Below are 24,914 nucleotides of genomic sequence, written 5' to 3' on the forward strand. Positions count from 1 at the left end.
TTTGAGCAAAGAGCAAAACGGGAACAAAAATAGCCTCTTAAACGGTTAAAGACGGAAACTTGTGTGACGTGTGATAAGACTATAGCACGTAAATTCATTCATGTCAGTGAAAGCGAAATCACCAACAGTTCATTTAGGTAACTCTTGCGCATGCGCATTGTGGCTTCACCTCTGACATTATTTTTTTTGCCCCGCCGTTTACTTCGGGATTCAAGTTTTTTTTTCTCCACGTTTGTTTTTGGGAAAATATTTCAAATTTCATAATGTATCTCTTCCTACATATTGGTATCCAATTAAAAAATCAATACGCACCAAATTTAGCTTCCTTAAAATTCCCACTTTCACCGAAAGGGTTAAAGTTGACGAGAAATCCGAATTAATCATTGAGACAAACAAAGTGTAGTACCACTTTCGGAAAGTAGAGGGCGATAGCGCGCTATATCGCGGCCAGTAAACAAAGACCGCTAGCTTAGCATGACGTAAGACGTTCGCGCGCAATGACGTGTCAGCCGGCAGCCATTTTGAAATCGGCTACCGACCGAGCCACATTTCGACGGAGCTAGCCGTTCAGAGAGCAGCCATTCGCTCGAAGTCCGCTCCACGAAGACAAAAAAAGACTTCAACATGTCGACGGGCGACTTTCAAAACAAGTACGCTTCCTTTATGGAGGGGGTCGTGAAAAGTACCATTGCGGAAACCACCAAACTTTTTGAAACGCTGGTTGACGAATTGAAGGAGGAATTAACCAAGGTGAAAACGGAGAACGAGGCCCTGAAAACAACATGTCGAAAAATGGAGGATGTAATCAGCAAATGGGAGAACTCCAAAATGCAGAACGCCGCCGTACAATGTGGTGAGTTTGAACGTTTTGAACTACGTTTTGGGGGCAACCTTCACCAACCCCCCCCCCCGAAATATGGCCTCAACGCCCTTTGTTCGACGGCTGCGCCGCTCGGTCCAATCCGAAGTCACATGCGGTTTTAAACTTCGTTGCAGAACGGAAACGGTTAGCCCGTACAACTCCCGGCTTTGGTAATAACCAGCTTATAACAGAACAATAATAGCAAACCTTTTCTATCGTATTCATTCGAAAAGTTCTTAAGTATAATCGCTGCGACGTGGTTCAGAAGAGAATTTTCAAAGACCGTAATGCTTAGTTTGGGTGTGTATATAAGAAAGTTTAAAAAAATAAACAAACATACACGTTGGGTATGTATGCAATGGTCCTTCCGGTTTTACTTTTTTTGTTAAAAAAATCTGTAAATAATTAATCTGCTTCTAATTTGCAACGTTTTTAATAATCCGATATAGTTTGATTTGTACTGATGTAAACCGCTGTTTACATGGACAAGTTTTGGGTCAGAATTCGGAATCATTAGAGTTGAATCTAAAAAAAATGTAAGACGGAATTTTGGAAGGTCTGCAACTATTACATCCATCCTAAAAAGGGTTCAAAATGTTAAAAAAATAACACTATGCCAAAAGAGGAGCATCGTGGTGGGTAGTTTTTATGGTCTGGGGCTGCTTTGCTACCTCAGGACCTGGACCATTTGCTGTGGTCTTTGCACAAACCAGAAAATCCAGGAGATGTTCAGGGCATTAATTGGAGCCTTCAACCAAAGGCGCCCTTCCAACACGTGCAGTACAACCATCTTAAACACACTAGCAAGTCCACCAAGTTTTCCAAAAATAAGTCGCCAAGTCAGTCTTTATTTAAATCCATTGGAGATACTGTAGTTTGATTGGTTTAAAAAAACCCAGTTGTGATCGTCTGTGGCTGCTCTGCTACCTCAGGACCTGGACCACTTGCTGTGGTCTTTGCACGAATCAGAAAATCCAGTAGGAGACGTTCAGGGCATTAATTTGAGCCCTCAACCAAAGGCGCCCTTCCAACACGTGCAGTACAACCATCTTAAACACACTAGCAAGTCCACCAAGTTTTCCAAAAATAAGTCACCAAGTCAGTCTTTATTTAAATCCATTGGAGATACTGTAGTTTGATTGGTTTAAAAAAACCCAGTTGTGATCGTCTGGGGCTGCTCTGCTGCCTTAGGACCTGGACCATTTGCTGTGGTCTTTGCACGAACCAGAAAATCCAGGAGGAGACGTTCAGGGCATTAATTGGAGCTCTCAACCAAAGGCGCCCTTTGAACATGTGCAGTACAACCATCTTAAAGACACTAGCAAGTCCACCAAGTTTTCCAAAAATAAGTCGCCAAGTCAGTCTTTATTTAAATCCATTGGAGATACTGTGGTTTGATTGGTTTAAAAAAAACAGTTGTGGTCATCTGGGGCTGCTTTGCTACCTCAGGACCTGGACCACCTGCTGTGGTCTTTGCAAGAACCAGAAAATTCAAGAGGAGACAATCATTGAAATCCAATGGAGATACTGTGGTTTGATAACACGCAGTTCGGCAGAGTTGAAACAGATGGTCCTGTTATTGGTTTCAGGGTTCTAATATCGCTGGCGTTGATGTCACTAAGCCGGTACAAGGCTCCTCTGTAGCGAGTCCTCGGTGGGTGGATCAAAGCCTCCTGTAATTTTTAAAGACGTTCCTGTTCTGGGGTTGTCTTGACTAAGAGGTCTCTGCAACATCGGGGATTGTGTAGACCGGGGTGGTGGTCAAAGGGTTTGTTCTAATAATCTGATGATCCTCAACCTCCTTGCAAAGGTCTATTTGGCGATACTGGAGATAAGGGTCTGTTGAGAAGTTGAATCTTAGATTCAGAAGGAGCAGTGTGGTATTCTTCCTGGCCGGGGAACGGTGGATCAGCTCTAAGCCCTTAGCTGGGTTCTTAGGAACTTGCCCAACCAGTCTACATGTCTTTTGTGGACTTAGAAAAGGTGGTCAACTCTGGGAGTATGGGTTTTGGACACCCTGATGCTGTTCTCTACCTGTATGACTGTTGTCAAGAATTTGACTCACACCGGAACAGTTCCCTGTGTATAAGTTTAACGATCTCGGGGTCTTGTTGATGAGTAAGGAAAGAAAACCTCCAGTTTGTTCAGGTTTGATGCTTTCTGAGCATGGGCAGCCCACAGGTGTTCAAATATATTCTGGTCTGGGGAGTAGGGCTGTGGTCTTCCTTTCTTCACAATGCTCTTCAATGATAAATCTTATTCACTTAAAGTTCATTTTCTAATGTCTGTTTTAGCACTTTTGGTCGCATGAAAGGTGGGTGGTGCCAAAGAAATGGTCATCCTTTCTGGGTTTTATAACACATTTTTGCTGCACTTTATTGTCATCTTTATTCTGAAACTGGCATGTCTTTAGTTTACCACAAAATCGATGGAATTGAACTTGTGTTCAGTAGTTTTGGTAGATGACCGCCTATACATTGCACTGCCATATTCAGTTTTTCGCTCGACCCGCATCCATTATCCCCAGAACAAAGGCTAGACTCAACCAAAAGAGACCTGTTGGTGCCATTAAGTATCAACAAGACTCCCTTGGAGTCATTTCAAATAAAATGCCACTGACCAGGAGTTGTCCCTACTGGCGCTCTGGGTTTGCATTCAAGTTGGAGCTTTTTCAGGTCTTTGACTTTGTACAAATGTTTACAGAACTTAATCCTGGACAAGTTTTGCCGATGAAGCAAGAAGCACAGCAACCCACGGAAAAGAAAGTTTTTTACATCCTTTTGCACAACCCTGGCACTGCAACACAAGAAACTTCAAACGTTGCCGCATTACCTTCGAACCACCCGGTAAGTGCGGTTGATATTTTTACTGCACCAGGCCTCGGTTTACTGCCGTAAACTTGACAAGATTCTTTGTAGAGAAAATTCATGGCCTCAACAATACCTAGCGCAGGGGTGGCCAACTCCAGTCCTCGAGAGCCACAATCCGGTCTGTTTTCCATATCTCCCTCCACCAACACACCTGAATCAAATAATCAACTCATCAGCAAGCTGTCCAGAAGCTTGATACCAATCCCGATGATTTGATTCAGGTGTGTTGGTGGAGGGAGATATGGAAAACAGAGCGGATAACGGCTCTCGAGGACCGGACTTGGCCACCCCTGACCTAGCGTATTAAAATGATTCATCATGAGACACATTTAAGATGAGGGCTGCAGATAGTGTCTTAACTACAGGGTTCTCGGGATTGATCCATGGGGAACTCCACTAACAAGTGTTTAGCTTGGTAAACCAAATTAGCTAAACTTCTTTGAGGTGGAACTCGAACCAGTGAAGACTAGTGCCCGGCTGGGACTTCCCCAATATATAATGTATTAAAGTTACATAGAGAACAGCCCCAGGTCAATCCTGGTCTTCAAGCCTTTCATACCAAGAAGCTTCAGTGTTTAGCGGAAATCACATGATCTCGAGTTCTCTTCAAAGCTCCTGGTCTTCAGTGGTTGTGAGCTAGTCCTGTAGGGCTTGACCTGCTCTGGTAAAAGGGATAACTTTCCTTGGTACAACCCACAGCTTGCTCTCTTTTATTTGGTTTGCCGTTTTGGCCATGTTTCTGGAAGATCCTCGCCAATTTGGCTGAGTTGTGTTCCTACTGAAGGGACGCTGATGGCCTATGAGTCCTGAATGACAACGTCTCTAACACCAAACACTTCGACTCGGCGTCTTTGGGTTGGTCGCTGTCAAAAGCTGGCAGTTCATACCCATACAGCTTTACCTGAACCTCTGTTGTGAATTGGTGCCATGGGTTTATTTTCCTCTCTCTTGTTTTGTTCTAAAGGTTCCTCAACCCGCTGTAGCCGACCCTCAGATAGTGTATACAGTCACAGGTGAGAAGTTGGAACGGATTGAAAATATTGACAGGTTTACAACCTCTGTTCTCTTAGTCCTAAGTCTCTTTTACTATTCCCTTCTTAGATCCACCCCCGGTCCAGTCTTGTGAAGATGTAACAGGTTCTCAGGTTGAGCAGCAATTTTTAATCGAAGACCTCAGAAGTTGTGATGATCAAGTCACCTCGGTTAGCCTGAGTTTGGAAAATGCTCACTCTTCCCAGAAGGCGCAGAACCAGTCCATAGAAACAATAGAGTACATTAAGTCACCTTCACCAGTAATGGATCATTTGCAAATGGCACCCTGTGCTGATCAAAGATTAACTCCGGAAGGGACCCAACAGTTGGTGATAACGCATTTTCAACTTGCGTTACCATCGCTCGCTAAGATACCGGTCCACAAGCCGAAACCATCTACTGCTTGTGGCCCTGCGACTGACAAGCGACGCTCACTTGAAGTGCTCCAAAAAAGCCAGAGCTCTCGAGTGCCACATCCCAAACCACCTCAAGTCCAAAATATGTCAATGGAGACCATCAATGTGCTCAACCCCCTCGTTCCTCCGAGCAGTTACACGATCGCGGCACCGAATGTCGGTCCTCCAGTACCCGTATTAAAGTCCCAACCGTCGGAGATGTCGCAGATTAGAATTTTGATACCAGTGCCCTATTCAGCGGTCCACAAAAACACAAAGAGGAAGCAAATTGAAGCGGCCTTGAAGAAACAAGACGGACAACTAATCATACAGACCCCTGTTCTCAAATGTGCAACCAAACTCGGGAATGTACAAAAACAGCCAACGGAGAGCGTACAACACCCGCAAAGCACCCTGAAGCAGGTACTTTGGACCCCTTCAACTCACGCTAACGGTGGACCGCGTATTGAAACCACTTTGCCGCAAACGATACCTCAACCACTCGGGATACAAAGCAAAACTGTGTTGCTCCAAGATGCAATCCTACTCGTTGAAGCAATGGACCAGTCAAAGGCTCGTACCTTACAACAAGAAACGGTACAAGACCGGCGCACTGTTCCCGAGGCTCCCTTGCCCGTGGTCCGAACTCCAACATCAACCCAGACATTGACATTACAGTCGCCACCCGCCGATGAATTGTCAACAAACAAGGCATCCTTTGTCACCGATGCTACAAAATCCAGTGATGCTCAGTTTCAAATTGGACTACTTCCTGCACCCCAGCAAAATCCAGGGGAAGGTCCCCCAGAAATTACGACTGGTGCTGCGAGCCAATCACTTGAGACATTGACAATACAGTCGCCACCCGCCATTGAATTGTCAACAAACAAGGCGTCCTTTGTCACCGATGCTACAAAATCCAGTGATGCTCAGTTTCAAATTGGACTACTTCCTGCACCCCAGCAAAATCCAGGTGCAGGTCCCCCAGAAATTACGACTGGTGCTGCGAGCCAATCAATTGAGACATTGACATTACAGTCGCCATCCGCCGATGAATTGTCAACAAACAAGGCGTCCTTTGTCACCGATGCTACAAAATCCAGTGATGCTCAGTTTCAAATTGGACTACTTCCTGCACCCCAGCAAAATTCAGGTGCAGGTCCCCCAGCAATTACGACTGGTGCTGCGGGCCAATCACTTGAGACATTGACATTACAGTCGCCACCCGCCGTTGAATTGTCAACAAACAAGGCGTCCTTTGTCACCGATGCTACAAAATCCAGTGATGCTCAGTTTCAAATTGGACTACTTCCTGCACCCCAGCAAAATCCAGGCGCAGGTCTCCCAGAAATTACGACTGGACCATCGTCGACTGGTGCTGCGAGCCAATCACCTGAGACATTGACATTACAATCCCCGCCCGCCGTTGAATTGTCAACAAACAAGGCGTCCTTTGTCACTGATGCTACAAAATCCAGTGATGCTCAGTTTCAAATCGGACTTCTTCCTGCACCCCAGCAAAATCCAGGTGCAGGTCTCCCAGAAATTACGACTGGACCATCGTCGACTGGTGCTGCGAGCCAATCACCTGAGACATTGACATTACAGTCGCCACCCGCCGTTGAATTGTCAACAAACAAGGCGGCGTCCTTTGTCACCAATGCTACAAAATCCAGTGATGCTCAGTTTCAAATCGGACTTCTTCCTGAACCCCAGCAAAATCCAGGTGCAGGCCCCCCAGAAATTTCGACTGGACCATCGTCGACGGATGCTGCGAGCCAATCACCTGAGACATTGACATTACAGTCGCCGCCCGCCGTTGAATTGTCAACAAACAAGGCGTCCTTTGTCACCAATGCTACAAAATCCAGTGATGCTCAGTTTCAAATCGGACTTCTTCCTGAACCCCAGCAAAATCCAGGTGCAGGCCCCCCAGAAATTCCGACTGGACCATCATCGACTGGTGCTGCGAGCCAATCACCTGAGACATTGACATTACAGTCCCCGCCCGGCGTTGAATTGTCAACGAACAAGGCGTCCTTTGTCACCGATGCTACAAAATCTAGTGATGCTCAGTTTCAAATTAGAGTTCTTCCTGAACCCCAGCAAAATCCAGGTGCAGGCCCCCCAGAAATTCCGACTGGACCATCGTCGACTGGTGCTGCGAGCCAATCACCTGAGACATTGACATTACAGTCCCCGCCCGCCGTTGAATTGTCAACAAACAAGGCGTCCTTTGTCACCGATGCTACAATATCCAGTGATGCTCAGTTTCAAATTGGACTTCTTCCTGAACCCCAGCAAAATCCAGGTGCAGGGCCCCCAAAAATAATGACTGGATCGTCGTCGACTGGTGCTGCGAGCCAATCGCTTGAGCAGCTGGAGACCACACCGGACCCGGAGCCTGTACCCTCAAAAAACATTGTCTTTAACAAACCGCAACCCTCTCATCCACAATTCAAGTTTTGCCCCCTGTCTTCAAACCAGATCTCAGAGGTTGTGTCCACCGTTGCGGCGTCCCAAAGTGACTGTACATCTTTGGCATCTTTGCCTCAAAGGGAAAAGGATGTTTCTACCAGGCCATCCCCTCCCCTCGTCACGTCCGACCCAACAAATCAAAGTTCCGACCAGGGGTCGTGCAAAAAAATAAAGATCATCATTCGCAAGGCCGCAAACGCCGTGGTAAGGCCGGCGCAAGTGTCCGAGACACAGGCGGATCTTACGCCATCACCCGTACCGCCTGTCACGGCGCCGTCGCAAGTGTCCGAGGCACAGGTGGATCTTACGCCATCATCGGGATCACCCGTCACGACGCCGTCTCAAGAACAAAACACGAATGCCTCCGACGAAAAGCAAACGGCGCCGTCACAAGAACAAAACACAAACGACACTGACGAAAAGCAAACGGCGCCATCGCAAGAACAAAACACGAACGCCCCCGACGAAAAGCAAACGGTGCCGTCGCCCGAACAAATGCCGTCGGATTCCCCTACGCCGTCATGCCAACAACTGGAATCTTCGTCTGAGGAGCTAGCCGTTCGCGAAATAATACCCGAGGAAATGCCCGCCGTGTTGGAAACGGAGAACGTGCCGGGAGACGGTTCTCCGCTCGTCCCGGTCATCAGGCTGAAAAGGCTGGCCAGCCTGGCTTTTTCTGCCGAATCTAGTTTGCAGTCGCAAGAAAAAGTTTCTCCAAGCGTCCCGCCAGAGGGGCCCCCCAGCACACCGTCTTCCATCAGTGACCCGGACTCAGAAACGTCACCCTTTCCAACAGAGGGCAGCCCTTCATGGTCAACTGGTGGGCAACTTATTTTGGAAGAAACTTCAGATGACTCCTTGCTCCCAGAAAAACCAGAACCTTGCTTCACGTCGGAGGAGGAGGAGACACCGGCCACCACTTTGCTGGAATCTACACCTCCTTGTGTGTCTGAGCCTGTTTTGGTGGAAACCAAGCAGTCTGAGCAGCAAGACTCTCCGGCTGTACCTGTCCAACAAAGTGAAACTTCCACGCTGGGCGCAGAAATGGTCAACGAGGCAGAGCGGGATTCTGTTCCTGCAAATGCCACTTCTTCTAGTCCCGAGCAGTTAACAGACCTCGTCAAGGACTCGACTCCACAACCTGAAGACCCACAGCCAACCAAAACTCACTTTCTTGCTCAGCTGGAAATTTCACCTGTACTTGACGAAGCCCAAATGGTAATGTAGAACTTTCTATCTTTTTTCTCAACACCGCAAACACATGTTAGCGTATGTAAATCACTTTTAATATTAAGGTGCTGTAATAACAATTTTCTCAGATATAAAAAAAATTATAATAAACCTAAACCACCTTTTAGCCGATCCCAATTTCTTTAAACGAGAACTCTAACATACATTTTTAATATTCCAATCAATCTTGATCCATTGTAAAATTGAACATTACCCGTGAAACAACTACTAATTTAACAATTGCTTTTTTTTTTACCAACGATTAAAATGTATCTTTCAAAAAATGACGATTGATGAATGAAGAATGAAAATACCCAACCAGTCCACTTAAACTACCACGTAAATAACCATGAATATCCGCGACCAGATGCTAGCAGGCTAATGTGGGAAACCGATTCTAGATGTGATCGGTTATTTTTTTAGCAATCGTTTGTTTATAATTTGGCACCATCTGTGCACTGTTATTCTGCAATTAATGTTATTCCCACCCCCAACCATACTCAACTATAATGTTGTCTTTTGTTGTGTGCATTGGCAAAGGAGTCCGCAGTTACCCAAAGTCCAGGGGAGGGGACCAGTAGCGATTGGCAGAGAAAGTCACCCAGACTCTCCATTGTTACTCATCTTCACCCGAAGAAAAAGTTGCTGGGTAAAAGAAGAAAGAAAACGGAGCCACTCACAGAAAGCCCCAAGAAAGCCAAATCAGACAAGCAGAGTACCACCAAGCAAGACTGTGTTTCGGTTTCTACAAATACAAGCAGCCCCTTGAGTCCCCCTGGACCAAAAACTGAAGCAGAACATCCCCAAATAAGTTCCAAGAATCAAGGGAGGAAAGAAATCGGTTCACCTCCGACCAAGCCGGTTCCCATCAACCCCCGAAAGCCAGTTGTTAGCCTTTATCGACTTCCTCTCAAAGACCACACGGAGAGAGCCTTGATCTCCGCCGCACTGCCGCAAAATCGAGTCCTTTCCAGGGATGTAAGCCTACCCAAAGGGCAAAAAACGGGAGGTACCGACAAACACATTCCAGAAAAGTCTCTTATAAGGGAAGCCGGTGCAAGCAAACCGTTGGAGTCTGCCGTCAGTTTAAAATCAAACTTGACTTCGGGTATGAGTCATGTAGAAAAGAAGAAATTATTCAAGCAGAAGCGGTCTGCACCCGAAACGAGTATTGACAAGTCTGGAAATTGTAACGGCAGTCCTGGCGCAGATGCGACCCGAGATAGAGTTGCAAGGTCTTCGCTGGGTACTGAGAAACCAAAGATGTTTAGAAGAGGAAAGGCTCGGAAGGAGGTCAAAACCACCTCTGTGTGTCTCAGGTCCAGTACCAGTAAGGATTACAGTCGACCTGAGACTCGGTCTCTCTCACTTAAGGTCGGTCCTAGTTTGAAAAAGAAACATCGTCTTCAAGGCCAGTCCTCCCCTAAAAAGATGGCTCCTGGTCTGAGGAAAAACTTAAGTAAATTGTTCAGCAGCTCCGAAGATTCCGAGTCCCCGTCAGTCAGTCGGAAGGACTCCAGTCCCGATAAAGTTGACACCAGCTCCAGAAAATCCCAATTAGCAGTTGCAAGTCCAAAGTCCAGCTCGCTCAATAATTTTACCATTCCCAAAAAGTCTTCATTAGCATCCACCAGTCAGATTCAAAATGTTGCCAGTCCCGTTAGATCCCAGTTCGCAGATGCCAGTGTGATAGGAAATGGTTCAAGTTCCGCAAACTCCAAAGATTCAATTTCTGCTAAAAATATTGGCTCCTCCAAAGACTCCCAATTACCAGCTATCAGTCAGAAGGAGTCCAGTTCTGTTAAAACTGTTTCAGGTCCCAAAAAGTCCCAATCACCAGATGTCAGTCTAAACAAATCCAGTTCTGTTAAAACTGTTTCAGGTCCCAAAAAATCCCAATCACCAGATGTCAGTCTAAACAAATCCAGTTCTGTTAAAACTGTTTCAGGTCCCAAAAAATCCCAATCACCAGATGTCAGTCTAAACAAATCCAGTTCTGTTAAAACTGTTTCAGGTCCCAAAAAATCCCAATCACCAGATGTCAGTCTAAACAAATCCAGTTCTGTTAAAAATGCAACTATTCCCACAAAGTCCCAATTACCAGCTGCCGGTGAAATTGAAAATGTTGCCAGTCCCACAAGGTCCCAATCACCTGATGTCAGTCTGGAATATTCCAGTTCTGGTGAATATGTGACCAGTCCCACTAAGTCCCAATTACAAGCTGTTGGTCAGAACCAATTCAGGTCTGTTAAAAACGTTGCCAGTTCCCAAAAGTCGCAATTATCAGCTGTCGGCATGAAGGAATCCAGTTCTGTTAAAAATGGGACCAGTTCCAAAAAGTCTCCTTTCGCAGATGTCAGTCAGAAAAAATCCAGTAGTGTTAAAAATGTTTCCAGTCTCAAAAAGTCCAAATTACCAGATGTCAGTCCGAAAGATTCCAGTTCTGTTAAAAACTTTGCCAGTTCCCAAAACTCCCAAATACCAGATGCCAGTCAGAAAGGATCTAGTTCTGCTAAAAACGTTACCAGTTTCAAAAAGTCCCCTTTACCAGTTGGCAGCCAGAAAAGATCCAGTCTGGTTAAAAATGCTACCACTCCCAAATCCCAAACCATTGGCCAGACACCATCCATTGCCACTCCCAAAAAGTCTAAATTACAAACAATTGGCCACAAACAATCCAGTCGTGATAAAAACGATGCCAGAGCGCAAAAATCGCAATCACCAGAGACCAATCAGAAGGAGTGCGGTTCTATCAAAAAGTTTACAATTCACAAAAAGTCACCGTTGGCGGCTGTCAGTAAGAAAGAATCCAGTTCTCTCGAAATGTCTCAATCGCCCGCCTTTGGTCAAAAGGAAACCAGTTCTGTTAAAAAGGTTCGCGGTCTCAAAAGGTCGCAAAAAGCAGAGGTAAATAAGACGGAGGTCACTTCTTTTGAATTAATCGTCGGTCCGCAGAGGTACTACATTCCACCCGTCAACCCCCTTTTATATAAAGTAATTCCCATGAGCCAATTACTGGGCGGCAGTCCCAACGATGATCCTTGCCAATCCCAGTCGCCTCTAAACTCCCCCAGAGCGGGAACCTCCAAACAGCCGTCGCTAAGCGGCGGCAGTTCTTCCAAGGGGGCGGAATCCCAGAAACGGGGACCTGGCACTCCGGTGGGGAAAACCTCCGCCGCCGCCGCCGCCCGGAAGGCCAAGGCGGCGAAAACCGGCGAGTCCGACGAAAGTCCCGCCAAGAGGGCGCGGCGCAGCCCGGGCGAAAACCAAGCCAAGACCCCCAGATCCCGCCGCAGGCCGATCAGCGCGAAGAAGGCGCAGAGACCCCCGAGGCCGCCGCCCCCGCCACCCCCCGTGAAATGGGATGCGGAGTCCAACGGCGGGTACGAGCTCCCGAAGCCGGGCCAGCCTCTCCTCAGGAACCAGTGCGGCTACTGCGGCCGGGTCTTGAGCGGCGGATGCGCCCTGGAGAGCCACGTCAGCCTCCACACGGGCTACCGGCCCTACAGCTGCGTGATGTGCGGGAAGACCTTCACCGACGGCAAGGGCCTGCGGCGCCACGCCCGGGTGCACAGCAGCGGGCGCATGCACATCTGCCAGGAGTGCGGCAAGGGCTTCGTCTACGGCTTCGGCCTCACCAAACACGTGCAGATGGTCCACGGCAAGATCAGGCCCTTCGTGTGCCAGCTCTGCAACAAGTCCTTCTTCACCAAGCGGGACGTGGAGACCCACATCCGGGCGCACACGGGGGAGAAACCCTTCGCCTGCCACTTGTGCGAGAAACGCTTCATGCGGCGCATGGAGCTCAACATCCACCTGCGGTGGCACCGCGGCGAGAAGAGACACTGGTGCCCGCACTGCGGCAAGGGCTTTCTGGACCAGAACAACCTGAAAAGACACAAGTACATCCACACGGGGGAGAAACCGCACGCCTGCCCCCACTGCCCCAAACACTTTACCCAGTCGGGGCACCTGAAAAAACATGTGAAAACTGTACATAAGATGCTGTGAGCGGTGCGTGGACTCCCGCTTTTTGTATAGTCTTAATTTGATTTCTTTACTTTGTGGATGAAATGAGATCATGAGGAAAATATGAAATGTGACACTTGTTCTCTTGTGTTTGTACTTGTTGGTCGTCGCGACTCTTTGCATTAAAATAAGCAGTTATATTTGAATTTTTGGCCTTTGCTTTGTTGTGGAAAAGGTTCGCCGGGAGGAATTGTATTATTTTGCTAGTCGGGGAATGGGTTAGAGAAACCATAGACTTGCCCAAAATGCTATCATATAGGCTTTTTAATCTTAAGCATTTAGATTTTCATTTTTCCCCTTTGTTTTTTGGGTCGCAATTATTTATGTGTATTATTATCAAGAGGGAAAGAAAATTACTTTAAAAAAACAAATCTTTGTAAAAATCTGGCAGTATTCAGAAAGGAAAAATAGTGACTCAAATAATTTGCCATAATTTTCCAATCGCCTCAAAAAACTACAGGGTGAATTAGAATGGACGTTGATGATTTCCTCTTGCTTTCTTTCAGTTTTCTTCCAAAAGTGCTTTTTCTTATTTCACACAACTCTTCAAAGTCAATTTCAAAAGCAAACAACACTTCATAATGAATTCCTATTTGTGACGGAACGTAAAAATCAAAGGATAAAACATTTGAGAAAAATATTTTTGAACCAGCTGATGCAATCGTGTCAATAAATGAAAAAGTCGCGTTACGTAAATAAGTACGCATGGAATTGTGGGATATGCGAGTCAAGTTTGTCCCAGTCGCCTTGCCGTAGCATCAATTTACGGCAGGACATGTTTGCATGACAAACATCATCTCTTTTGAACAAAATGTCGGTATAAGACTACAGCATCTACGCGGACGTACAGCAGACCGAAAAGGAACAAAAGCGCCCCCGCATCGAGGTTATTGCATTGGATAACGTCGCGTATTGACGGGATGAGTTAGCCCAGCTAGCTTGCTAGCTAGCTAGTCGCTAACAAAGAACGCGTCGGTTCATCGCGCCGCTCGTCCAAACTCGAGCGAGAGGAGAAACTATCGCGATTCTCCTCGGAAAATGTGCGCGAGGAAGACAGAGGACTACGGGGAGAAACTTCTGGGAACCGGAAAGCAGAAACGGCCATTGGCCGAGGCGATTTTGGAGCGAGCAGGTAAGGGGGTTTCTTCCTCTTTTCATCTGCTGTTTTTGCGTGCCGGGGGCAAAATATTGGGCACAAGGCAACAAAAGAAATGACGTGAAGTGCTCTGTGTCCTCTAGCTAATCGACATTTCTTTTTTTCTGCTCGGTTCAGGTTGCACTTGATGTGCATTCCTATTTTGTCTCCTATTGGTCTATGAATGCGGGGCTGAATCGGGTGCTAATGTAAACGTGCTTTGGTAAAAACGCATAGACAACTGGGCCACTAACTGTTTCGCTTTTAACGTGCCAGTTATTGAGCTTGTCTTATTCCATTCTTAGACATCAGTGAAGAACATCTTCGTCCGGACCGTCCCGACATTAAAGAGGAAGAGGAGGAAGAGCCTCTTGACACAAAAGAGGAAGAGGAGCCGGATATCTCCCACATCAAGGAAGAAGAAGAGGATGACAACCTCCCCGAGTTGCCATTGATTTTGCTGAAGAGCGAAGATGATGAAGATAAAGATCAAGATGAGGGGAAGGAAGGGGCGGAGCCTCCGAGCAGCATCAGCTCCAGTCAAGGCGTGGCCACGGAAAAATCGGGTGGTCTCTTGGCTCCGCTCTCGGATAGCGACGACATCACCTCGGCGTCCGCCGACGACGATGATGGGGACTACGACGACGACTACCGACGCCCAAAAGGCGGCGCGTCGTGTGGCATGGACAAAAAACACTGCAAGTGTCCCCAGTGTGGAAAAACTTTAAGTTCCAGACGGGTTTTGAAGGAACACATGCGAATTCACACAGGAGAAAAACCGTTTGCCTGCTCCTTTTGCGGCCAACAGTTCTCTTTTCGGGAAAATTTAAAAATTCACACGCGTACGCACACCGAGGAGAAACCCTTTGTCTGCTCGGTGTGCGGCCGAGGTTTCACCCAAAAGACCAACTTGACCAAGCACACGCGAACGCACACCGAGGAGAAACCCTTCGTCTGCCCGGCCTGCGGCAAGCAATTCACTCAAAAGACCAATTTGAAAGCGCACGCCAGGACGCACAGTGGGGAGAAACCTTTTGTCTGCGCCGTCTGCGGGCAAAAGTTCTCCGTCGGGGGGAACCTGAGACGACACACCAAAACGCACACCGGAGAGAAACCTTACATCTGCTCGGTTTGCGACTTGCGATTCGCCACAAAGCCCAATTTAATGAGGCACGCGCGGACGCACCGCGAGGACAAACCCTACGCCTGCTCGTTTTGCGACAAACGCTTCGCCCTGAAGGCCAACCTGATCACGCACACCAGGACGCACACCGGACAAAAAACCTTTGCCTGCTCCGTCTGCGACAAACGATTCTGCGTCATGGGCAACCTCAAAAGACACGCCGTCACGCACACCGGCGAGAAACCTTTTGCGTGCTCCATTTGCGGCCAGAAAATGTCCACCAAGGCAAACTTGACCACACACACCAGGAAACACACCGGGGAGAAACCATTCAGTTGCAGCGTGTGTGACAAACGCTTTTTGAGCAAGGCCTACGTTAAGAGGCACAAGTGTAGCGGAGAGAAATGCGACGGGGAAGAACTGAAATTGTAAATGGAATGGACAGCGAGAGACGTCCAATCTGTTTCAACGGTGAGGACTGACCGTCGATGACGACGCTGGCCGTCCGACCCATTTTGACCGGGAGGGGTTGAACCGACGAATGTTGATGACGGCAAATGAGTTCACATTGTCCAATCAATAAAGCCAGTCATGACAAAAAGTCTATGTGGTGTACTGACTTATCCTACAAAAATACAATGAACATTTCATTCAATCTCCAAACTGCTTATCCTCACAAATGTTGCAGGGGTGCTGGAGCCAATCCCAGCCAACTACGGACACCCTGAATCGGTGGCCAGCCAAATACGGGGCACAATGAGGAAGAAAAAAAACAATCACACTCATGGCCATGGACAATTTAGCGTATTATTAGCCTAGCATACATGTTTTGGGGTAAGGGGAGGAAACCGCAGTAGCCAGAAAAAAAAACCACACAGGCCCAGGGAAAATATGCAAATTACACACAGTGAAGACCAAGCATGATCGAACCCTCAACCTGAGAACTGTGAGGCTAGCACGCTAACTACTCGGATGCCATGAACAATTCAATATTGAACAATTAATATTTTTCATTCTGCAACAGAAACAAGAAATGTATCCTTGTATTGATTACAACAAATCATTGATGAATGATAGAAGTATAATTATGTCAAATTTGCCCTGATAACTTTCATCGGCAACTATTAGAAAAGTCGTTGTCTGATACTTCAATAACAGACGTCGCGACATTTGACCCCAAGCAAAACGTCCAGTGCATCAAAGTGACATTTTTAGCGTTCATGGAAAATAGGTTTCCATTTGTTTTCTTATTAAACTCTTGATGTCAAAGTTAATAGCCATCTACTTACCCGCATTTGCGGTGAACGCGGCTGGACCCAAAATGTTCGTCGGCAAACTCCAGTGTCCTTTCTTGTCATGAGCCGTTTCTCCAAAATAAAACCTTGGATGCGAAAATAGGGCAAATTGACAAAGTAAACTGGAGAGCACGAACAACACGGGATGGGTAAAAGCAGCAAAATGGCCGACAACGTCACAAACTTTTAGCGAAATGGGCGGACTGGTGTTGACGAGACAATTGGACGCACCTTGTTAGCAAACAGGAAAGACGCAGCAGGTGAAACTAATCATCACATGGGAAAATACCCTAAATAGTAAAACATGACAAAAGCAATACCAAAAAATAAAAATAAAGGATCAAAATCTTGCCGATTGAAAAAAACACTTGCCTGTGTATAATTACAATAATTGTAATAATAATTATAATAATTTCATTTTAATTTTTTTTGTCAAGTTTCACATGTAAAAAAAAACTTTTGAATCTACAATATGTGAAGGTGCATACTAAATATACTTAAAATAAAAGAGGCTTTTCATACAAATTCCCACCTTTTGACTGCCATTGACGTCCAATCTGTCCTGACTGCTGCCAGACCTCCAAGTCAAAAAGTTTGGACGTCTATTAGTGAAACTTATAAGCTCAAAACACAAATATAGAAAGATGAAATGATGTTTCTCCATTTTTCTTCGTCATCAGCGACATTTTCTTAATAAACAACATACAAAAAAATATGTTTTGGGCTGTCAAATGAGTCAAATCTTTATATGAATACCCATAGGCCGATACAATGGAAAAATACGAATATAGTATTATGAGGGCTAGCCAGCCCAGGGGCTTTGCGCATGCGCACTCTCGTGTCCACCTCTGCCCACCGTCGCGTTACGATTTACGGTGCTTCAATTTTGTTTTGTTTTTTTGCGAACGCCCAAGTGTCGATAAAGGACGTCCATCTCAACGTAGCCGGACTCTAAAATAAAAACATTTGCCTAGATTTGGCGTGCCTTAATACTCTTCTCCCTGCACGTGGATCCATCCTTCACCGCCTAGCTTAGCTTTAGCTAAGCCGCTAACAAAAGACGCCTTAAGTTTTTAAAAATCTAGCTGGACTGTTGGCTGATGTTATCCGATAGAAAATGTCTGCAAGACGCGTGAAAGAGGAAGACAAGGAGGATCTCTGTGGGACAAAAGACGAGCGACGAAGTCAGATTTGGGAAGCCGTTAGCAAGCAGCTAGCAGGTGGGTTCTTGTTGTTATGGCCGAAATGTTGCAACCGTGCGCATTTGGGGTTGTGCCTACTCTTTTTTTTTAAATTGGTGAAAACGTTTAGTTGGATGAACCCGAAGCTCTACAATAATTAACTTTGTTTTGAGGTCTGTCGAGGCCTTCAAATGCTTGCAGATTAGGACAATGTTATCAGACTAGCAGCCCTTTTCTACCCCCCTGCAGATTCGTCATGAAATGTATCGCGTTCAACTCCATGTCAAGCTTAAAAAAATAATAATAATAAATCTTGGAGCAGTTTTAATCAATACAACAAATCAATTTGAATTCGATTGGTTTTGAGTATCAATAGTGCGTGTTGTTTTATCTTATTTTATATATTGACCTAATGTTGTAACCTCAACTTGTTCACAATCAACGTTTGTAACAATCAATCTTTTTCAATGCCATTGACGTCCCATTAAGGTGGCGGGGTGCTGGAGACAGACGTACAACTCCATTGCCAAGCCATTCCTGATTTTAAAAATGTTGTTCTTATTCTTTTTAATCCATGTTTTACCCAAAGAACTGCTGTGACACCCGAATTTCCCCTCAGCCAAGCTTGACTATTTTGTTTGTCCTGCAGACATGAGGGAAGATCATTTGCTTCCCACTCCGTCTCACCCGGAGACCATGCAGATTAAAGTTGAAGAAAAGGAGGACGAAATCACCCAGTTGACCTTGACGGACGTCTTTGTCAAGTGCGAGGAACATGACGAAGACGACATTTCGGCTTCGTCGTCAGACGGCGACCGGGCGACGTCGCACTCTTCCGACTACGAGAACGATGTCGATCGGCAGCAAGAGTCCAAAAGTAATAAGACGGGCAAAAAGTTCAAATGTCCTCAGTGCGACAAAAGATTTTTCAAATTGAGTTCGCTGAAAAGACACGTGAGCACGCACGGCGGAGAAAAACCGTTCGTCTGCTCCGTTTGCGACAAGCGCTTCATCGAAAAGTCCGGCTTGCTCAATCACACCCGGACGCACACCGGAGAGAGACCTTTCGCCTGCTCGGTGTGCGGTCAGACATTCGCCAGGAATTCGGGCTTGACCATACACACCAGGAAGCACACCGGGGAGAAACCCTTTGTCTGCTTGGTGTGCGGCCGAGGTTTCACCCAAAAGACCAACTTGATCAAGCACACGCGAACGCACACCGAGGAGAAACCCTTCGTCTGCTCGGCCTGCGGCAAGCAATTCACTCAAAAGACCAATTTGAAAGCGCACGCCAGGACGCACAGCGGGGAGAAACCCTACGCCTGCTCGTTTTGCGACAAACGCTTCGCCCTGAAGGCCAACCTGACCAGGCACAGCAGGAAACACACCGGGGAGAAACCATTCAGTTGCAGGGTGTGTGACAAACGCTTTTTGATTAAGGCCTACGTTAAGAGGCACAAGTGTAGCGGAGAGAAATGCGACGGGGAAGAACTGAAGTTGTAAATGGAATGGACAGCCAGGGACGTCCAATGTGTTTAAACGGTGAGGACTGACCGTCGATGACGACGCTAGCCGTCCGATCCATTTTGACCGGGAGGGGTTTAACCGCCGAATGTCGATGGCGGCAAATGAGTTCATGTTGTCAAATCAATAAAGTCATTCATGACAAAAAGTCAATGTGGTGAACTGACTTATCTTAATAAAACACACTGAACAATTCATTCAATCTCCGAACTGCTTATCCTCACAAATGTTGCAGGGGTGCTGGAGTCTATCCCAGCCAACTACCGACATTCTGAATCAGTGGCCAGTCAATCGTGGGGCACAATGAGAGAAAAAAACAATCACACTCATGGCCATGGACAATTTAGCATATAATTAGCCTAGCATACATGTTTTGGGGTTGGGGGAGGAAACCACAGTAGCCAGAAAAAAAAAAAACAGAGCATGCAAACTCCACACAGTGAAGACCAACAATGATCGAACCCTCGACCTGAGAACTGTGAGGCTAGCACGCTAACCACTCGGCCGCCATAAACAATTCAATATAGAACAATGAGATATTTTTCATTCTGCAACAGAAACAAGAAATATATCTTTGTATTGCTTAGAACAAATCGCTGATGAATGATATAAATATAATCGTGTCAAATTTGCCCTGATAACTTTCATCGCCAACCATTAGAAATTGTCCGTAACCTCAATAACGAACGTCGCGACATTTGACCCCTCATCTCATCAAAGTGACATTTTTAGCATTCATGGTAAATAGGTCGCCATTTTTTTCATATTAAACTTTTGATGTCAAAGTTAGAAGCCATCTACTTACCGACTTTTTCGGTTGGACCAAAATGGCTGTCGGCAAACTCCAGTGTCCTTTCTTGTCATGAGCCGTTTCTCCAAATTAAAACCTTGAATGCGAAAATCGGGCAAAGTGACAAAGTACACGAACAACACGGGACGGGTAAAAGCAGCAAAATGGCTGACAACGTGACAAACTTTTAGCGAAATGGGCAGCAGACTGGTGTTGACGAGACAATTGGACGCAGCTGGGTAGCAAACAGGAAAGACGAAGCAGGTGAAACTAATCATCACATGGGAAAATGCCTATTAAATAGCAAAACATGACAGAAGAAATACCCAAAAAAAGCAATAAAATAAAAATAAAAAACAATCAGGATTAAGATAGAAAAAAGACTTGCCTTTGTATAATTACAATCATTGTAATGTATTTCATTTTATCTTTTTTTTGTCAAGTTTCATATGTAAAAAAAACGTTTGAACCTATCATGTATGAAGGTGCATACTAAATATACTTGAATAAAATAGTTTTTTTTTCGGACAAACGCTCACCTTTTTGACTGCCATTGACGTCCAATCCGTTTTGACTGCTGCCAGGCCTCCAAGTCAAAATTTTTGGACGTCTATTAGTGAAACTTATTCTTCACTTGTTAGCTCAAAACATAAATATAAAAAGATGAAATGATGTTTCTCAATTTTTCTTCGTCATCAGCGACATTTTCTGAATAAACAACATAAAAAATAACATTTTTTGTGCTGTCAAATGAGTCAAATCTTTATATGAATAGGCCGATACAATGGAAAAATACGAGTAGTATATAGTATTATGAGGGATAACCAGCCCATGGGCTTCGCGCATGCGCACTCTCGTGTCCACCTCTACCCACCGTCGCGTTCCGATTTACGATGCTTCAATGTTTAGTTTTTTTGCAAACGCCCAAGCGTCGATAAAGGACGTCCATCTCTACGTAGCTGGACTTCAAAATAAAAACATTTGTCTAGATTTGCCGTGCTAATACTCTTCTCGGTGCACGTCGATCCATCCTTCACCGCCTAGCTTAGCTTTAGCTAAACCGCTAACCAAGAGACGCCTTAGTTTTTTAAAAATCCAGTTGGATTGTTGGCTGATGTTATCCGATACAAAATGTCTGCAAGACACGTATAAGAAGAAGACAGGGAGGATCTCCGTGTGACAAAAGACGAGCGACGACGTCAGATTTTGGAAGCGGTTAGCAAGCAGCTAGCAGGTGGGTTGTTCTTGTTGTTATGGCTGAAATGTTGCAACCGTGCGCCTCTGTGCCTACTCATTTTTTTTAATTGGGGAAAACGTTTAGTTGGATGAACTCGAAGCTTTACAGAATTAATTTTGTTTGGGGGTCTGTCGAGGCCTTGAAATGCCTGCAGATTCGGACAATGTTATCAGACTAGCAGCCCTTTTCTACGCCCCTGCAGATTCGTCATTAAATGTAACGCGTTCAACTCCGAGTTTTAAAATGTTTTGTTTTTTTAATCTGGGAGCAGTTTTAATCAGGACGAGAAATCAATTTGAATTCGATTGGTTTTGAGTAGCAATAGTGCTGTTGTTTTATCTTATTTTATATATTATAAATAAAAACTAATGTAACCTCAACTTGTTCACAGCGGGCCCAATCAACATTTGTAACAATCAATCTTTTTCAATGCCATTGACGTCCAATTAAGGTTGCGGGGGTGCTGGAGACAGACGGACAAGTCCGTTGCCAATCCATTCCTGATTTAAAAAAATGTGTTATTCTTTTTAATCCATGTTGTACCCAAAGAACTGCAGTGACACCCGAATTTCCCCTCAGCCAAGCTTGACTATTTTGTTTGTCCTGCAGACATGAGGGAAGATCATTTTCTTCCCGCTCTGTCTCCCCCGGAGACCATCCAGATTAAAGATGAAGAAGAGGAGGATGCAATCACTCAGTTTACCTTGACGGACGTCTTTGTCAAGTGCGAGGAACATGGCGAAGACGACCTTTCGGCTTTGTCGTCAGACGGCAACCTGGCGACATCGCACTCTTCCGACTACGAGGACGATGTCGATCGACAGCAAGAGTCCAAAAGTAATAAGACGGGCAAAAAGTTCAAATGTGCTCAGTGCGACAAAAGATTTTTCAAAAAGAGTTCACTGAAAAGACACATAACGAGCACGCACGACGGAGAAAAACCATTCGCCTGCTCCTTTTGCGACAAGCGCTTCATCGAAAAGTCCGGCTTGCTCAATCACACTCGGACGCACACCGGAGAGAAACCTTTCGCCTGCTCGGTTTGCGGTCAGACATTCGCCAGGAATTCGAGCTTGACCATTCACACCAGGAAGCACACGGGGGAGAAACCTTTCGGCTGCACTTTCTGCGGCAAACATTTCTCCGTCAAGGCCAATTTGGCCAAACACACCAGGACGCACACGGGGGAAAAACCCTTTCCTTGCGCAATGTGCAGTCAGAGATTCTCCGTCAAGGAATATTTGAAAGAACACGCGCGAACGCACTCTGGGGAAAAACCTCTCGCCTGCCCGGTGTGCGGTCAAAAATTCTCCCACAAGGCCAATTTAACGAGGCACGCCAAGACGCACGGCGAAGAGAAGCCTTTCGCCTGCTCGCTTTGCGCCGACAGATTCTACTCCAAGTCGTGTCTGAGCACGCACGCGCGAACGCACAGCGGGGAGAAACCCTTCGCCTGCACGTTCTGCGGCAAGAGATTCTTCAGTAAATCCCATTTGAAGCGCCACATCAACACCCACACGGGGGAAAGCTCTTTCGTCTGCTCCGTTTGCGGGAGACGATTCGTGCAGAACGGGAGCTTGAAATTACACATGCGGACGCACACCGGGGAAAAACCTTTCTCCTGCCCACTTTGTGTGAAAAGGTTCTCCCGAAAGTCCCAACTGACGGCGCACGCCAGGACGCACTCTGGGGAAAAACCTTACGCCTGCTCACTCTGTGATAAAATATTTTCCCGCAAGTCGCATTTAACGAGACACACGCACACACATAAAAACTATATTGGCGTCAATTGATACAATTAAAAACTGGAAAACAGTCCCAAGTAAGACCCCAAAGTTAATTTGTTTGTCAAAATATTGAACTGATTGCATGGCATTGATGTCGCTGTCAGATAAACTCATCTCATTTTCTGAACCGCTTTATGAACTGTCGGCGTGCGTGGCCGGCAGCCATCTTGGCTCAGACCAGCCGCACAAAATAATACGCGATGGAGTTGTCAGGGAAGTGCAAAAGCTGGTGGTTGAGCAAAACATTTTGGCACAAGTTTATTTGGCATTTTCCAGAGGTGAATACAAACCAGCTGACTTTTTTGTCAACAAACTGGGTGCAGATTTAAAAAAAAAACATGCATCCTAAAAAGAGCCACAAACAAACGGAGCTAGCCTAGCTTAGCTTAGCCTAGCCTTGCATTTCGTGACAAAAAAAGAAGAAAATCAGCACTCCTTTGTTCCAAAAAGTTGCTTGTTTGTTTGTTTTGCAGGTCAGAAATGACGGGAGGGGAAAAGGTTTCACTTGTGGCCACAATATATTTAAAATCTGCACAATAATGGATCTTTTTGGGCCACACAATTGTGCACCACAGAACAAAACAAAAAAAACATGGCAATTTGATTCAAGTAAGGCAACTTTTTGAAAAGAAACAAATGAAGAAGGATCAAGTGAAATTTCGGGAATGAAATCATTTACAGTTTTTGTTAAAGTGAGCCGTAAATCTTTTCAAAATGTCCATCCCGAGTCATTGTATGACAAAAAAAAACAAAGTGGTATAATAAATACTGATGTTAAAATTCAGATTATCACAAGACTCATTTTTGTTAAAAAAAATGACAGCATGATTTTCTGGCTTGTTGTGGTTCGATTAAATTAAATAAAAATCACATTCATGAGAGTCAAGTTACTCAAGTTGTTTTTGAGAACAAAATATTTACAGCAAAAACAACTCCACCTCTAAAAAAAAAAAAAGAAAAAAAAAAAAGAAATAAAGGGTGAAAATCTGGCGACTCCTCCCATCCCCTAAAAACAGGACAAGATTTGAAAAAAAAAAATGTATATTGTGACCACCATAAAAATGTTTCCCTTTTGTCATGTCTCGGGCCGCGTTGTGCACTGTCGTTCGTAACCGTGACGATACCGACGCGTATTAGGGCCACACTGTAAAAAAAGTTTAACTCTTCAGCTGCCATTGACAGCGACGGACGTCCCGTGCGTTCCAATTGGCGATCCATTTAACCAAGTCGACAGAAAATATTGTGACGCAAAAGTGCCCGGATCTTAAAATTCATTCATTTTATGTCAAATGATTTCGATTTTTACGACCGGACGTCCAACGGGGGGCGGAGTCATCTCCCGTTTACGACGTCTGTCCAAAACAAGGTCATAAAACATTAAAAGGAAACCCAGATTAAAAAGCTGCACCTTATTTTAAATGTTAACAATCTGTCTGTCGTAAACAAGCATTGAAAATATGATGTCGTTTGAAAAGACTTATTTTTGCCGCCCAAAGTTTCATCACATTAAAAGTTGAGGATTTCCACCGTGTCCACTCAAATATAATAAAACGCTCTCCTATGGGGGAGGGGCTCCTGATCATTGTTTTTTTTCTAACGCCCACCGCCACAGTATTCCGTCCAATTCGTAAATTTGTCTACGTATTTGTCTGGTGTTGGCCATTTTGCATGCGTGCATCGTCTATATCACATGTGTCAAAGTGGCGGCCCGGGGGCCAAATCTGGCCCGCCGCATCATTTTGTGCGGCCCAAGAAAGTAAATCATGAGGGCCAACTTTCTGTTTTAGGATCAAATTCAAATGAAGAGTATAGATGTATATTCAATTTCCTGATTTTCCCCCTTTTAAATCAATAATTGTCATTTTGCAATCCATTTTTTTCTGTGTTTTTAGTTCAAAAATCATTTTGTAAAATCTAAAAATATATTTAAAAAGGCTAAAATAAAC

At 45.4% G+C, this 24,914-nt stretch overlaps 2 protein-coding genes across 2 annotated transcripts; both read left to right on the plus strand.

The window, feature by feature from the left end:
- The first annotated feature begins 507 nt into the window (after positions 1-507).
- Positions 508-8,864, plus strand: LOC144092880 (uncharacterized). The gene is made up of 5 exons (XM_077626032.1): positions 508-853; positions 3,566-3,708; positions 4,697-4,745; positions 4,834-6,410; positions 6,801-8,864. The coding sequence occupies exons 1-5, from the start codon at positions 625-627 to the stop codon at positions 8,862-8,864; spliced, it is 4,062 nt and encodes a 1,353-aa protein (XP_077482158.1). The 5' UTR covers positions 508-624.
- Positions 8,865-11,919: 3,055 nt separating this feature from the next.
- LOC144092889 (uncharacterized) lies at positions 11,920-23,885 on the plus strand. Its single transcript, XM_077626043.1, has 6 exons — positions 11,920-12,876; positions 14,337-15,582; positions 17,578-17,669; positions 18,280-19,129; positions 21,384-21,397; positions 21,791-23,885. Exons 1-6 carry the CDS (start codon positions 12,384-12,386, stop codon positions 22,972-22,974), a joined length of 3,879 nt encoding a protein of 1,292 aa, XP_077482169.1. The 5' UTR covers positions 11,920-12,383; the 3' UTR covers positions 22,975-23,885.
- The last annotated feature ends 1,029 nt before the right edge of the window (positions 23,886-24,914 follow it).

This window comes from Stigmatopora argus, chromosome 2 (assembly GCF_051989625.1).
Source record: "Stigmatopora argus isolate UIUO_Sarg chromosome 2, RoL_Sarg_1.0, whole genome shotgun sequence".
Lineage (NCBI taxonomy): Eukaryota > Metazoa > Chordata > Actinopteri > Syngnathiformes > Syngnathidae > Stigmatopora > Stigmatopora argus.

Excerpts from the sequence above, each read along its gene's own strand:
- LOC144092880 (XM_077626032.1), top strand. The coding sequence starts at position 625 with ATGTCGACGGGCGACTTTCAAAACAAGTACGCTTCCTTTATGGAGGGG. Across the intron at positions 3,709-4,696 it reads CATTACCTTCGAACCACCCG|GTTCCTCAACCCGCTGTAGC; the intron begins GTAAGTGCGGTT and ends TTTGTTCTAAAG. Across the intron at positions 4,746-4,833 it reads GATAGTGTATACAGTCACAG|ATCCACCCCCGGTCCAGTCT; the intron begins GTGAGAAGTTGG and ends TTCCCTTCTTAG.
- LOC144092889 (XM_077626043.1), top strand. The coding sequence starts at position 12,384 with ATGTGCGGGAAGACCTTCACCGACGGCAAGGGCCTGCGGCGCCACGCC. Across the intron at positions 12,877-14,336 it reads AACTGTACATAAGATGCTGT|ACATCAGTGAAGAACATCTT; the intron begins GAGCGGTGCGTG and ends TTCCATTCTTAG. Across the intron at positions 15,583-17,577 it reads GACGGGGAAGAACTGAAATT|ACGCGTGAAAGAGGAAGACA; the intron begins GTAAATGGAATG and ends AATGTCTGCAAG.